General features: G+C 39.5%; 1 protein-coding gene and 1 non-coding gene across 2 annotated transcripts; one reads left to right on the forward strand and one right to left on the reverse strand.

Moving 5' to 3' along the window:
* Positions 1–9,603: 9,603 nt before the first annotated feature.
* Positions 9,604–10,233, forward strand: LOC140182294 (zinc finger BED domain-containing protein RICESLEEPER 2-like). Its single transcript, XM_072228451.1, has one exon. The coding sequence runs from the start codon at positions 9,604–9,606 to the stop codon at positions 10,231–10,233; it is 630 nt and encodes a 209-aa protein (XP_072084552.1).
* A 5,866-nt stretch (positions 10,234–16,099) lies between these two features.
* LOC112780385 (small nucleolar RNA R71) lies at positions 16,100–16,203 on the reverse strand. The gene has a single exon (XR_003191226.1). It is a non-coding gene; the product is annotated as a small nucleolar RNA R71 (small nucleolar RNA).
* Positions 16,204–16,404: the final 201 nt, after the last annotated feature.

Below are 16,404 nucleotides of genomic sequence, written 5' to 3' on the forward strand. Positions count from 1 at the left end.
GAACGACCTCCCCACACTTAAGAATTAGCACGGTCCTCCATGCTACTAGCAAGGTGCAAGGGGTGGTCGGGTTTGGAAGTTTCACTATCCCATTCGCAAGTGCTCTCTTCACTTAAATACGACGTGGATGTGGAGATCTCCGGCTCCTCCATGGAAGGAGTCACACAACTCAAAAGCTTCTTTATGTAAGCATACCGGCGTTGGTTCCGCCGTTCATATCTATCTATCTTCTTGTGGAGGTCTTCAAGCCGTTGGTGGGAAGATCCTTGTGATGTAGAAGATGTGGTAAGGATAACCAAGGGGACAGTGATAAACCCCATTTCTCGGGTTTATCTTGTGTTGAATTTAGAGGGTTTTGCCAACTTTTCTCCCATTTATTCACTAAGATAGCATGGTTTTGTAAATTCTCCTTTAACTGTGCTTAAGAGTGAAAACATGCTTTTTAAGACTTAAAATAGTTAAATTTAATTCACCTTGATTCCATTAGTTGCCTTGATATGTTTTTTAAGTGATTTTAGATTTTAGGAGGCAAAGATTGGATCATGGGAATGAAGAAAAAGCATGTAGAAATGGGAACTCATGAGAAATGAAGGAATCGCATAGTTGTCAAGCCGACCTCTTCGCACTTAATTGACCATAACTTGAGCTACAGAGGTCCAAATAATGCAGTTCCAGTTGTGTTGGAAAGCTAACATTCGAGGCTTCAAAATGATATAAAATTTGTCATAGTTTCATTGCATTTAGGGGTGCGCACATGCACTGTATATGTACGTGCCGATGCTGCACATGATTTATTTAATGCAACTCGTAGCCAGCGATTTCTGGTGCATTTTGGGCCCAATCCAACTCATTTCTGATGCTATTTAACCCAAAGATTGAAGAGGGATGGGACATCTAGTTAGTTAGTGAGTTTTATTTTAGTTTTATCATGCTTTAGTTAGTTTCTAGAGAGAGAGGCTCTCTCTTCTCTCTAGAATTAGGATTAGGTTAGATCTAGATTAGGAATTCTTAGATCTAGGTTAATTTCATGCTTTGATTTACTTTTCCTTTTGTAATTCTTCTTCTTCTACATCTCTTCTCTCTAGTTTAGTATTTAATTCTTGTAATTCTTTACTTTTATGTTGATGCACTTTTTTTCTTTCCTTTTCCTTTTAATGCAATTTATGTTTTCATGTTCCTTTATTGTTCATTTGATTTGTTGTTATTTAATTCCTTGCAATTGAGTAGTGTAGATTTACTTTCCTTGCAATTTTATTATGCTTTCCTTTTATGCCTTACAAGTGTTTGATGAAATGTTTGGTTGGATTTTAGAGTAGAATTTTATGCTCTTGGCTTGGGAAGGTAACTTAGGAACTCTTGAGTTACTAATGTCCAAGTGATTGACGATTGGGAGCCATTAACTCTAGATCTCACTAATTGACTTGGTGGAGAACTAGGACTTATATACTTGGATTGATATAGCTCACTTGACTTTCCTTTACTACTAGTTAGAGGATGAGTTAGTGGGATTGATCCTTGTCAATTCTCATGTTGTGGTTAGTGATTAGGATAGAGATCCTTGACCACCAAACCTTGCCAAGACCCTTTTAGCCATTAGTTTACTTCCTTGTCATTTATCTTTCATGTCTCTTATCAAAACCCCAAAACATACCTTATAACCAATAACAAGACACTTCATTGCAATTCTTAGGGAGAACGACTCGAGGTTCAATACTTCGGTTTATAAATTTAGGGGTTTGTACTTGTGACAAACAAATTTTTGTATGAAAGGATTATTGCTTGGTTTAGAAACTATACTTTATAACGAGAATCCATTTGTGAATTCTAAACCACACAAAAGTCCGTTCATCAGGCAGCTATATCAAGGGTTTTGTGTTCCGCCGGAGGCTTGAGATATTTTTCGGTTGGGACAAAGTCGCCCTCTACCGGAATCATCGCTTTCCAATCCTTAGTCTCTTGGGGAACACCAGCAGTAGTAACTAACTCCGTCACCAAGGCTGGGAAAGGTAGGTTACCCTTGGCATGAACACGACTTATAGCTTGGTGGATGAGGCGAGCAATGTTAACCGGCCACTCTGTGAGTATACACCAAACTAGCAAGGCTAGGTCCCCGGTAATCAAGGTCTCGTGAGTATTGGGAAACACATAATGGGACAAGATTTGGGTCCATGCTCGAGCTTCTACAGTCAGATCATGCGCAAGAATGCCCTTAGGTCGAGGCCTGAGGTGCCCTCGGGTCTAAAAGGTATCCGGTTCGGCAATAACCCGGTGGACAGCGTCCCAATCAAAAGCAGAATTAAACTCATCACGCTGGCGGAGGGCCTCTTGGTAACCATCTATGTCATCCGGTACGGGTGGGACTCAGATTACTTCTTGAATAGCTTTCTCAAAAACTGGAACTTGCCTCCGACGCTTGAAGACAGTCTGAAGAGAAGTGAGAAGTAATTGGTGTAGAACTCTACCGCCCACGAGAGATTGGCTTTTTCTGGTCTCCTCATGAGAAAGCCCCATCCTCGTTGCTCAATGCAAGGTATGACAAACTGAACTACATGAGCCGGAGGGTTGAGAAGGGGTTCAGAATGATAATTCCGTGCAATCACGATGGGGAACATGAGTTCGCAATAGCGGTTGGGAAACCTAGTGGAATCTCTCACGGGGTTGTCCTTCTCTTGGTCATCAATTTTAATGATGCTTCGTGCCTTAGTGGGGAGAGGCTTGGCCTTGGGCGCGTGGTGCGTGATGCATTCGCATATTTGCTAGATTAGCTAGTCAGTTTAGTTAGTTTTAGCTTAGTTTCACTCATTTTCTTTGAATTAAACAAGTATTTTTATGAGTTTTGTTTTCATGCATAAGAATACCAAGGACCATGTTAACTGTGGTTATTCTCATGCAAATGAGTCAACGAATGCATAAATAAATAAATCTCATGAAGTTGATTACATTGATTGCATGCATTGGTGAGACTTTGAAGCAAGTTTCCTTGTTTATGATAGGTGATGCAACAAGAAGGCATTGAAGCAAGAATGAAGCAAGCAAGTGGCTAACAATTCATTCAAGAAGAGAAACATGCACGTTGCTAACTTGGAGTTACATTGGAGTGCTTGGCAACAACGCCAAGAAGTAAACTGGGAAAGAAGAAGAGGAGTTGGGCGTTGCCAACGCCAGGAACAAGGGCGTGCTCCTAGGCAACGCCAGGCAGCCCTGGGGAATGAATATAGAGGAGTTGCATGTTGCCAACTTGCACTTCAACTAGAGTGTCCATCAACAACGCCCAATAATGCAAGGCAGCCCTGGAGAACACATTTGGGCATTGCCAACTTGGAGAAAGGGTGAGTGTTTGATGGTAACGCAGGCAAGCAAGGAATTGGGCCAGGGAGGAGCTCGAGGGCGTTGCCAACGTGGGAATGTATAGGCGTTCTTCAAGGCATCGCTGAGCTAGAAGATTTTGTCCAGCCAAGGAAGCTCGAGCACGTTGCCAACGTGCTGCTTCACTAGAGTGTTTAGAGGCAACACCAGGGAGGAAAGCTTGGAAGGAGGCAATCCTGGAGAGCACGTTGCCAACGTGCTGCTTCACTAGAGTGTTTAGAGGCAACGCCAGGGAGGAAAGCTTGGAAGGAGGCAATCTTGGAGAGCACGTTGCCAACGTGCTGCTTCACTACTGTGTTTGAAGACAACATCAAGGCTTGACCCAGGAAGGGGAGAAGCTGGCGTTGCCAACGCCAGGAACAAGAGACGTGTTCCAAGGCAACGCAGCAAGCCTTGGATTTCCACCCATCGAGCACATTGCCAACGCCAGCCTTCATTGGCGTGTTTGGCAACAACTCAAAGCAACTTGGTTGATGCCTCTCCAACTCAAGCACGTTGCCAACGCCAGCTTCTATAGGCGTGTTTGGCAACAACGCAGCAAGCAAGAAAGCAACCCTGGGAAGTGATCCTGCACGTTGCCAACTCCAGGAAGAGTTGGAGTGTTTTGTGACAACGCAGCAAAGAATGCTTGGGGCCATAAGGAAAGCACGAACACGTTGGCAACGTGCCAACAAGGGGGAGTGTTCAGCAACAACGCCAGCCCCATGTTTCAGCCTTGGGAGGTTTGGCACGTTGCCAACTTGGAAGAGAGGGGCGTGTTCAGCAACAACTCCAACAAACTTGGCAGCCTGACCTTACCTTCTTTGAGGAAGCATAACTTGAGCTAGAAAAATCCAATTAAGATGATTCCAAGTGCATTAGAAAGAAGACACTTTGAGCTTTCCAATGATGTATGATAGTCCATATTGAAGCAGAGGATTGACACTCAAATTCTGAGCAACATTAAGCATGAAAGTAGAGCCAAGAAGAAGAAAAGCAAGTTGTTAGCAACAACTTGGGCTAACAACGCCCAAGTATCAAAGCCCACTCCCAGGAAAATACCATGAACGTTGCCAACGTGCATTAAGGCTAGCGTTATTGGCAAAAACGCCAAGCCATTGGGCCAGAAGCATTATGAATGAACTCCTCCTTCCATGTTTAGCAACACTTCTTCCATTAAGCCAGGAATTCAACAAAGAGAAAGCCCACATTGCTAGCCCAAATTAAAGATCTCTGAAGGAGTTTTAGGAGTAGTATAAATAGAGAAGAGTTTGGTACTTTGAGGGGACTTTTGGGACTTTTATTTTAGCAATTTTTACTCTTAGACACTTTTACTTTTACACTTGGAGTTTTTTTGGTTTTCACGGCTTCTCAACCATATGCTATTTTGTTTTTCTTGCAATTTTGAATTTCAGTTTTAAGAACTTCTTCTTCTTCTTCTTCATTCTTATCTACACTTAGTTTAATTTTCATCTATGGCAATTGTTGTTGAAATTGGAGCTATGATTCACTAAACCCCACTTTCATTAGGGGGAAGAGCTCTGCTTGTTTGAATGAATTGATAACTCTTCTCCTCCTTCTTAATTCAAGTGGTTAATCCAAGAGGAAACTCTTGTTCTTTAAAGATTCAATCACCATCGAGAGGGGATTAATCTATATGAATTATGTGGTGAATTTGAGAAAGGAGTCACATAATTCAGTTTAGAGTTCATCCTTTCATGATTTCCTTAATCAATACACTTTGGTTGGTATGTGAGATGTAACCTCCCTTAGTTGAGATTCTGGAAGTTGTGTGGCTTGGATTAGGAATTGATCAACATCAATTCAGGAGAATTTGCATCTCTGATCCCTAATGATCCTCTCCATCATCAATTCTCATTTCTTTTGCTCTTTAGTTGTTTGAATACCCATTACCCCATTTCCTTTCTACATTCTTGCAATTCATTATTCTTGTCATTTACATTCTGTTTCTATATTTCTTGCTATTTACTCTTATGCTCTTTAAAATTCTGCAATCTTTACTTTCTTGTAATTTATCTTTAATGTCACTTAAGTTTCTTTCATTTTAAGTTTCAGTTATTTACTTTCATCTTCTTTCTTTCTTCTAGTTCTTTAAATTCTTTGCCATTTAAATTTTTGCAATTATGTTCAAAAATCACAAATCTCATGCAATCAAAACCATGTTTGCTTGAATAAATCTACCATTTAACTAAAGTTGCTTAATCTACCAATCTCCGTGGGATCGACCTCACTCTTAGTGAGTTTTATTACTTGATACGACCCGGTATACTTGCCGGTAATTACGTGAATTTAATTTTTCGCGTATCAGTGCACTTTTGCGGTGGATTTTTGAGGTGCCCTTTTGGGAGGCAGCTTCTTCTGTGCCTTTTCCTTGTCCTTTTTTATGGCCATCCGAAAAAGGAGAGGAAAGAGAAGACATTAAACTCAAAGAGACCACACTCAAATTATAACATGCTAGTGAGAAACAACGCCACAAACGAATAGGTATCTTGAAAACATGACAGCTTCAACATGCAAGCAAGACAACCATTGAAATACGGAGCAATGCACTAGCATAGGATGAAAGAGTGAAAAAGGCATGCAAGTAAGGCATGAGAAGAAATGACTCAAGCATCGCTAACAACCCCAAGTGACATATGCAAGAAAGATAAAATGCGCAAGAAAATCAATTACCCAATCTATCTCCAAAATAATAAGGCATGCAAAATGAATAAAGTGGAGTTCGAGAGGGGTGAAATACAATTCTTACACTATGACCTAAGGAAGCAAGTCATGGGTATGCACATATAAGTGGTAAAGATGGAGTGCAATGAGCTCAATGTACAATAAAAAGGCAAGTGTATTAATAGAAGAGCACCAATTTGAAAGCATAGTGTCAAAATTGACTAAAATTGTGATAGGTGCAATTCAACAAACACTTGGTGTGCAACATCCAAACCATAAGTACATTGAGTAAATGCAAAAGTGCAATACCCGACAATGATATACCCAACATCAAATCAACATCACATAATCACAAAGGAATCAAAAGATAACAAACCAACCCATCAAGAACCCGATTAAATTGGTTAGGGGTGAGCATGGGTAGCGGGTACCCGATTACCCACCCGGACCCAAACCGTACCAATTAAATTGGTTCAGGAACCGATGGGTAATCGGGTCTGATCCGAACCAAACCGATGACATTTGCTGATGATTGGTTTGGGTATCAGTTTTGGGAGCGTGGAACCCGAACCAACCCGTATACCCGATTATAATTAATTATATATATATATATACATGACTTTGTAAACGCATAACCTGATAACCCTAATACACAATCTCACTAACGGCATAACCAAAGTTACCAAACCATGGCGAAACCCTAGCAGAGGCAGAGGCGCAGAGCTTCCTCCTACCATGCAACCAGCTTGGCAGCTTCTCCAATCTTCATCGTCTTCTCCATTAGGCGTCAGGCGCATCGTCTTCTCCACCTCGTCCGTGGGACCATCTGGTGTATCGTCTTCCTCGTAGCGGTAGCGACGCAGCAACCAACTTTCTCCCGGTTGTTGGCGTCTCAATCGGTATCTCTATTAGCATCGTTGTTCGCGGTTCCCTCTCCAGCAGCCAGCTTCGTCTTCAGTCAGCCGTTCCCTCTCCAGCAGCCAGCTTCCTCTAGGCTCTAGCGTCGTCTTGTCTGGTCACTCATTCAGGTTAGTCTATAATTTTTGGGGAATGTTATATGTTAAACTGTTAATTATTTTATTTTCTGTTCAATTTTTGAAATTATACATTCTTATTTGTTGTTGAATAAAGTAATCTTGATCACTCTGAAACAATCGTGCTGTTCAATTTTTTTAATATTAATAGAATCTTACTGTTATGTAAAAGCTTGATTTGATTTTGAACTGAGGATCTTCTATAAGCTAATTTTGATTTTTAACTTCAAAAATATTATGCTAATTGCTATGCAGTTACTATTATAATTCATGGTAGCAGATATTTATAACAGAGACCAAACTCTTAGAGTTTGATAATTGATGTTCACTAAAAACTAGAAGCCCCCTTAGAATTTGAAGTTGAAACCAAACATAAAACATTACGCTGAAGGCAAGGTGACATTAATAAGGATGTAGCAAGTGATGATGGAGTGCAATTATTATGATATTTGTATTCCAATTTGTATATGTATTTATTCTTTTTTTTATCTATCATGTAATTTCACTAATATGTGATTTTATCTTGTTAATTGAGTTGATTTTATTAATATAAACCGATGTCTGTAAAGTAGTATCCATCAGAAGGAGTTAGGTGCTGTCAAATTGTGACATTAAGTATTAATTTCCCTCTCCAGCAAGTTGATTTCACTAATATGTGATTTTATCTTTTTAATTGAGTTTATTTTGTATTGAATCATAAGATATAGGTTGACATTAAGGATGTAGCAAGTGATGATGGAGTGCAATTATCATGATTATTGTATTCCTATTTGTATATGTATTTATTCTTTTTTTTATCTATCATGCAATTTCACTAATATGTGATTTTATCTTGTTAATTGAGTTGATTTGATTAATTTAAACCGGTGTCTGTAAAGTAGTAACTATTAGAAGGACTTAGGTACTGTCAAATTGTGACATTAAGTATTAATTTCCCTCTCCAGCAAGTTGATTTCACTAATATATGATTTTATCTTGTTAATAAATATTCTGCAGTAAGGTCTTTCAATTGTATTAATTGGTTAATAATAAATACATGACTTCTCTTATTTTAAGTATTTTGCAGATTCAAAAAAAGGGGGGAAAACTAACCCTAAAAGTGATTCGGTTGTTGGAAGTACTTCTTCTCCAAGTGCAGCTACTCTCGCTACTGAGAATGATGGTCTTTCTGGTGGAACATCACAAAGTCCAGCTCCCCTAGCGTTGCCTGCCTCAAATCCTTCATCAGAAACACAAACCGAAGCTGCTGGAACTACTGGCGAGCCTCCAAAAGAGGTAAAACGTAAACCCAGTAGAGCACCTAGTAGTGTTTGGGCGCATTTTACTAAAAGTTCTCCTAATGAAGCTTACTGCAACTATTGTAAAAAAATATATGCATGCAATATTTCTAGTCATGGTACAACAAACTTGCATAAACATTTAAGAATTTGCACTAAAAACCCTCATAAGTAAGCTGAAAAGGGGCAGAAAACTATTGCACTTGGGAGTCAATTTGAGGATGACCCTAATGTAGTCACTATGAAGCTTGTTGATTTTAATCAAGAGGAAACTCGTCTTACTCTTACAAATATGATAATTGTTGATGAACTTCCTTTTAAATTTGTTGAGGCTCAAGGCTTTAGATAATTTATGAGTAAAGCACAACCTAGGTTCCCTCCCGTTGGACAATTGCTAGAGATTGTATGGCTTTGTTTAGATATGAAAAAGAGAAGTTGAGAACATTGTTATCTGAAAATCGCCAAATGGTTTCCCTTACTACCGATATTTGGACCTCAATTCAGAATTTGAATTATATGTGTGTGATTGAGCATTATATTGATGAGTCTTGAACATTGCATAAAAAAATTTTGAATTTTGGATTGATTACTGATCATAAGGGTGAAATTATAAGGAGAGCCATAGAACAGTGCTTGCAAGAGTGGGGTATTAGAAGGATATATTGTGTAACTGTTGACAATGCTAGTGCTAATGGTGTTGCAATTTCGTATTTACTTAGAGGCATGGGTGATTGGAATGGGTCAACATTGTTAAATGGGGAGTTCATGCATATGAGGTGTTGTGCTCATATATTAAATCTAATTGTCGGTGATGGTATGAAAGAGATTGATAGCTCAATAACTAAAATCAGAATTGCATGCAAGTTTGTTAGGTCATCTCCTGCTAGGATGCAAGCTTTTAAGAGGTGTGTTCGAGAGGCTAATATAACTTCTAAATCTAGTGTAGTGTTAGATGTGCCTACTAGGTAGAACTCTACCTATTTGATGCTAGAGGCTGCTGAGAAATTTGAATCGGCTTTTAGTCGGCTTAGTTATCAAGACTCATTTTATTTGTTGGCACTTGAGTCTGAAGGAGGACCTCCTGATGCTAATGATTGGACAAGGGCACGTGTGTTTGTGAAGTTCTTGAAGATATTTTATGATGCAACTCTTACTTTTTCTGGTTCTTTGAATGTTACATGTAATAATTTTTTAATATGTTGTGTGACATTCAATAAACTTTGAATAAGTGGAGAAAGAGTAATGATGTTGGTTTGCAAAAGATGGCGAGACAAATGAAAGTGAAACTAGACAAATATTGGGAGGGTGATGGGATAAATTACTTTCTCTTTTTGGCTGTTTTTCTTGATCCTCGTTACAAGTATGAGTATGTTGAATTTTTTCTTAATCGGGTGTATGGGTTGAATCAAGCCAAAGATATGTTGAAAAAATTGAAGGAGATCATTCATAAGTTGTTTGATTATTACTCCATGATGTATCCCCTTCCAGATGGTAGTTCTTCTGGTAGTTTTAATTCTAGCATTGCCTCTCATGATCATGGGGTTGGTGGTGAAAATGCAATTGAGGAGGAAGATGGCTTCGAAGATGAGTTTAAAATGAGGGTTAAGAAAAAGCAAGGTGAGGTCAAAAGGAATGAATTTGAAAGATACATGGAAGATGATGTGGAGGATAACATTCCCGGTTTTGACATTTTGCGTTGGTGGAAATTGAAATCAATGAAGTATTATGCTCTTGCTCACATGGCTAGGGATTTGTTGGCTATTCCCGTCTCTACCGTGTCTTCTGAGTCGGCATTTAGTACTAGTGGTCGTGTGCTTGACCAATTTAGAAGCTCATTAAGTCCTTCTACCGTTGAGTCTCTAATTTGGGCACAAAATTGGTTGAAGACTTAAGAGAAGATGTATGACTTAAAGCAAGAACTTGAGGACCAAGAAAAACTTGAATTAGGTAACTATTTTTAAATTATATTTCTTTAAATTATTATGTAATTGTTGTTATTGTTGAGTCTCTAATAATAATTTAATTACTGTGAATGTAGAGCTCTCAGCTTTAACAATATCTCATCAAGCCATTAGAGTTGATGTTGTTTACAACAATTTGAGGTTAACATTTTTATTTACTGTTATTTGTTGAATTTCTTTTAATTAATCAATTTTATATGTTGACATTAGCTAATTATATGCTAATTTTTTGAAGGTCACAACTCCTCTCTTGAATATGCTTGGTTGATGGAGTGAAGGATTATGGAGTGAAGACTTTGAAAAACAAATATTTCTATTGCACTTTTGTATTGAGCTTCTAATGTTTAGATTTTATTGTGTTTTGGTTTTAGTTTTTTTCAAAGATTATTCACTAGACTTTTGTATTTAACTTCTAATATTTCTATTGCACTTTTATATTTTCATTAGACAAGATTATTCAATATTAATATGTTTGGATTTTGATGAGTTTAGTTTTTAATGTATTTGGTGTTTAATATGTTTGCATTATTTTTGTTGATGTTACATGTTTATTATATTTGTTGAATTTTTAACATAAAAATTTGCCAATTTGTTTTTTTTTTTTAATTTCAAAGTCATCGGGTACTCGCTACCCGAACCGAACCAACCCACTCTTAATCGGTTTGGTTTGGTTCAGGTACAAGCAAAAAAAAAAACAAAAATCCGAACCAAACCGAACCAATTACTTTTTGATCGGTTCGGTTCTAATTTTACCTTGAACCCGAACCAAACCAACCCGTGCTCACCCCTAATGGGTATACAAATATAAGTGATAAAGACGGAGTGCAATGAGCTCAATGTACAATAAGAAGGCAAGTGTATTAATAGAAGAGCACCAATTTGAAAGCATAGTGTCAAAATTGACTAAAATTGTGATAGGTGCAATTCAACAAAGACTTGGTGTGCAACATCCAAACCATAAGTACATTGAGTAAATGCAAAAGTGCAATACCCGACAATGATATACCCAACATCAAATCAACATCACATAATCACAAAGGAATCAAAAGATAACAAACCAACCCATCAAGGAAAGAGATAACTCAAATTTCAACATCCATAGAAAATGTCAAGAAAAAGAGGAGAGAAAGTAAATAAACAAGAGTAAATTAAACAAAGTGCAACTAAGAGAAATGAGAGAAAGTAAAAACATGCAATTAAGAAAGAAAGGCATAAAGTAAAGACAAAGAGAAAGGAAAAGAATATGACCTTGAGAGGAATAGAAAAGATAAGGTGCAAGTAAGAGAAAGGGGAGGAGGGAAGAGAGAAAAGTGGGGACCGCCGGAGGTGGTGGTCGCCAGTGGGTGAAGTCGCTGGTGGTGGTGGGCGAGAGAAGTGGTGAGGAGGGAAAGGGAAAGAAGAGTGGAGAAGAGGAAGAAGAAGGTGGAAGAAGGAGGTGAGAAGAAAAATTTGAAACAGGGCGCACTGGTGCATTACCTGCGTCCGAGGATCGACGCGCGCGTGCAAGCCACGCGTATGCGTGGAATGATGAAAATAAGAGGAGCGCGTGGGTGCCACCTACGCGTACGCGTGGGTAGGGGAACAGGTAAAGGACGCATACGCGTCATAGTGTGCGCACGCGTGAAAGCAACTGTGCATTTCGCGCATTGCTTGCGCAATGCTCGCGCAAGTCTCGAGTGTTGTGTACTGGGAACGCAGGTAAGGCGACCGACGCGTACGTGTCATGTGCGCGCACGTGTGGGTGTGCAAGATGGCAAAACGATGCGTGAGCGTGCTATGCGCGCACGCGTGAGGAGGAGTTGCGCGTTTTGCGCATTGCTTGCGCAATGCTTGCGCAACTCTCAGGAAAAAGGTACCCAGATTGTTATACATAGCGACCGACGTGTACGCGTCATGTGCGCTCACGCGTGGACAAGGAAGGGGGCAAAACGATGCGTGAGCTTGCTATGCACGCACGCGTGAGCAGGAGTTGCGCATTTTTGCGCATTGCTTGCGCAATCCTTGCGCAACTCTCGAAAAAAAGTGCCCAGACTTGCGAAAATGCAGGCGACGCGCACGCGTTCTGTGCGCTTACACGTGCACCCCCTTTTTATTTTTAACATAGAGAAAGGTATTTTAACACATTCCTGGCAGGTATTCAAGCTAGATAGTCAACAAAACACTCACAAATTCATGCACCACTCAAAATAAAGCATTTTCCTCAAACTTATCAATTTATCCATACCAAGATTAATGAAATCTACATGAATATCATAACAATTCAACAAAATCAACAAAAGCTAGCATACCTAAGCAACTCAACAACACCAAGAAATCACAAAATTCAGAAGAATCTAAAGCTAGAGGCAAGAAAGTATATACAAGGTGGATCTTACCATGGTTGGTTGTCTCCCACCAAGCACTTTTCTTTAACGTCCTTAAGTTGGACGGTCATTCGCTTAAGCTTCCTCTCCTTTTGGTGCATCCTCATGCAGGAGCACCTCCATTTCCCTTGGTGATTTGTAGCCTTGGTACTTCTTCACTCTATGTCCATTCACCTTGAAAGTTGTATCACTTTGAGGGGCAAATAATTCCACTACCCCATATGGCTTAACCTCCTTTACTTTGAAGGGTTCTTTTGATGCCAGGGCATCTTGGCCAGTTTTGCTGACCTTTTCTTTACTGTTTTTAGGGTAGTTTCATGCATTTCTTTAAGAAATAAGCTAGTTTTGGGTAGATATTCACCTACACCTTGATTCAAGCATACATTGTGCATTTTACATTATTTCATGAGGATTTTGCATGAATTTAGTGACAAATTGTATGCTGCATTACCCATGACTTAGACTAGAACTTTGATGCACTCTGTTGCTTGATTTCAGGAGCAAAGGAAGCAAGGAAAGGGAGGTAACTTGCAAGGTTAATGAGAAAAGTGATTGCCAATAACACTCTCAAAGCCATCATTGCCCACGTTAAGAGTCACGTTAACTAAGTTAACGTGCACTCTAACGTGGAGAAAGGAAGTTGAGCCAACGTTAGTGACACTTAACATTGTCACTAACGTTGGCAAACACTCATGAGTGGCCACGTTAGAGCCCACGTTAACCTAGTTAACGTGGCCTCTAACGTTAAAGGGGGAAGAGAAGCCAACGTTAGTGACATTCAACATTGTCACTAACATTGGCCTAAGGATGCAACACACCACGTTAACTCCCACGTTAACTTGGTTAACGTGGGAGCTAACGTAAGAAGTGAGAGTTGTCAACAACGTTAGTGACACTCAACATTGTCACTAACGTTGGAAGCAACCACACAACCCCCCAAGGAGCCACGTTAACTTCCACGTTAACTTAGTTAACGTGGAAGCTAACGATGAGGAATGAATGATGAGCCAACGTTAGTGACACTCAACATTGTCACTAACGTTGGGATGGCTAAGAATGGCCACGTTAGAAGCCACGTTAACCTAGTTAACGTGGACTCTAACGTGAGATCTAGGGCCACATTGGAACGTTAGTGACAATATTGAGTGTCACTAACGTTCTCGAAGTTTGGCAAAGCCACTTTAGAAGCCACGTTAACCTAGTTAAAGTGGGCTTTAACGTGAAGCAAAAAGGGGAACATTGGAACGTTAGTGAAAATGTTAAGTGTCACTAACGTTCTCGAAGGTTGGCAAAGCCACGTTAGAAGCCACGTTAACCTAGTTAACGTGGGCTCTAACGTGAGGCAAGGGGGTACATTGGAACGTTAGTGAAAATGTTAAGTGTCACTAACGTTCTCGAACTTATACTTTCACTAAATGTTAACACCCCTAACGCCCTGAGCTAAAGTCTCTGCCCACTTAGCACTTTCTCTCTGCAAGTAAAGCCAAGCCCAAATGAAGAAAAGAACTGCTTCAAACTCAAGATCCAAAGGCCCAAGACTTGAAGAACAAACTAGAAGCTGAGAAGAGTAGTATATATAGGAGTAGCTTTGAATTGTTAAGGAGTTCGGAAAAGCGGGAAAAAGAGAACTACTCTCTATATTTTATCTTCTCTGCATTTTCTAGTTTTATGATGTATTCTCCATCTTTGTTTTCATTTTCAAGAGCTATGAACAATTAAACCCCTTTCATTGGGTTAGGGAGCTCTGTTGTAATTTGATGGATCAATACTAATTTTCATTATTCTTCTTCTATCTTTTCTCTTGATTTTACTTGAAAGCTTTCGATCTTCATCCCATTGAGTAGTTATCTTGGAAGAGAAGCTATTCAAACTTGGATCTCTTTTGAACCTTGAAAGAGGAATGAAGAGATCAAGCTAGAAATGCTTTCTCATGCTGGACCAAATTGGGTTTGGATGGGTATGTGACTATAACCCTCTCAATACTTGATTTGGAAAATGCATGTAGTATAATCAGTGACCATACTTCATCTCTTCTCATGAGCAAATGACCAAGGAATTGGCTATTGATCAAGATTTGAGAGATTGAATTGCAAGAAATTGTAATTCAATCACTTAAGATTGCCAAGGAGATCAATGAGTGCATTGATTGAGGAAGAGATGAAAATTAACTTGATCCGGAGAATTGCAACATCTCCTAAGCCTAATGAACTCCCCATCTCTGATCTTACCCATTCTCTTTAATTTCTGCCATTTACTTTTATGAGCAAATCCCCCATTCCCATTTACAATTCTGCAATTTATTTTCAGTCATTTACTTCCAGTCCTTTAATTCTAGCATTTACTTTTCTGTTATTCACATTCCCGCCATTTTATTTTCTGCAACTCTCAACCCAAATTCTGGATTCGCTCAACTAGAACATTCTTCTAATTAAAGTTGCTTAATCAATCAATCCCTGTGGGATTCGACCTCACTCTATTGTGAGTTTTTACTTGATGACAAATTCGGTACACTTGCCGAAGGGAGATTTGTTGAGAGACAAGTTTTCCTCGCATCAAGTTTATGGCGCCGTTGCCGGGATTGATTGTGCATCAACAATGATTAAATTGGAAGATCACTAGATTGAGCATTTTTATTTTGTGAATTTCATTTTCTTTTTGAGTGATTTACTTTTTGTTTTAGTTAAACTGCTTCCCTTCCCCCTCTACTCTTTTGTTTTTACTTTGTTATTTTCAATTCTGTGTGCTAACCCACTAACTGTTTGATATATTGCATCACCCACAACTAACAGTAATTCTGACACAAATACTTTCAGCACCTATCTTTTCTTGCTTGCACTTGATGGTTGTATGACAGGGAGACGAAGCGGGGCTTCAACTTCCTTCTATTCTGAACCTGAGAGGACCTTCTTAGATTAAGGAGGGAGGCAAGAGGAAAGAAAGTGGTTGGTGCTGAGGAAGAAGAGGAATTCTTTGAAACAAACATGTAAGACAACATGAAAAACCATCATGAAGAAGAGGATCACAACCATGGGGGAGGAGGTAGAGCAAATCATGTTGGGGAGGATAGAAGAGTTTTGGGCTCTTACATCAATCCAAACCCAGGCAACTGTGGAAGTAGTATCCAAAAGCCAACAATCCATGCCAACAATTTTGAACTTAAACCACAGCTCATCACCCTTGTTCAGAACAACTGTTCGTTTGGAGGAGGTGTTCAAGAAGACCCCAATCAACATTTGACCACCTTCCTGAGAATATGTGACACAGTGAAGTCTAATGGTGTTCATCCTGATACCTATAGACTGCTCTTGTTTCCATTCTCACTTAGGGATAAAGCAGCTAAGTGGCTGGAATCCTTCCCAAGGAAAAGCTTGACAACTTGGGAAGACGTGGTGAACAAATTTTTAGCAAGATTTTACCCTCCTCAATGAATCAATAGGCTGAGAGCTGAGGTCCAAACTTTCAGGCAACAAGATGGTGAGACTCTATATGAAGCCTGGGAGAGGTTCAAGGACTTAACAAGGAGGTGTCCACCTGACATGTTCAACGAATGGGTGCAGCTGCACATTTTCTATGAAGGACTCTCTTATGAGTCAAAGAAGGCCGTAGACCATTCATCCGGAGGATCTTTGTACAAGAAAAAGACTATTGAGGAAGCCATAGATGTTATTGAAACAGTAGCAGAGAACGACTACTTCTATGCTTCCGAAAGAGGGAACACAAGAGGAGTAATGGAGCTAAA

This window comes from Arachis hypogaea, chromosome 19 (genome assembly GCF_003086295.3).
Source record: "Arachis hypogaea cultivar Tifrunner chromosome 19, arahy.Tifrunner.gnm2.J5K5, whole genome shotgun sequence".
Lineage (NCBI taxonomy): Eukaryota > Viridiplantae > Streptophyta > Magnoliopsida > Fabales > Fabaceae > Arachis > Arachis hypogaea.

Excerpts from the sequence above, each read along its gene's own strand:
- LOC140182294 (XM_072228451.1), top strand. The coding sequence starts at position 9,604 with ATGGCGAGACAAATGAAAGTGAAACTAGACAAATATTGGGAGGGTGAT.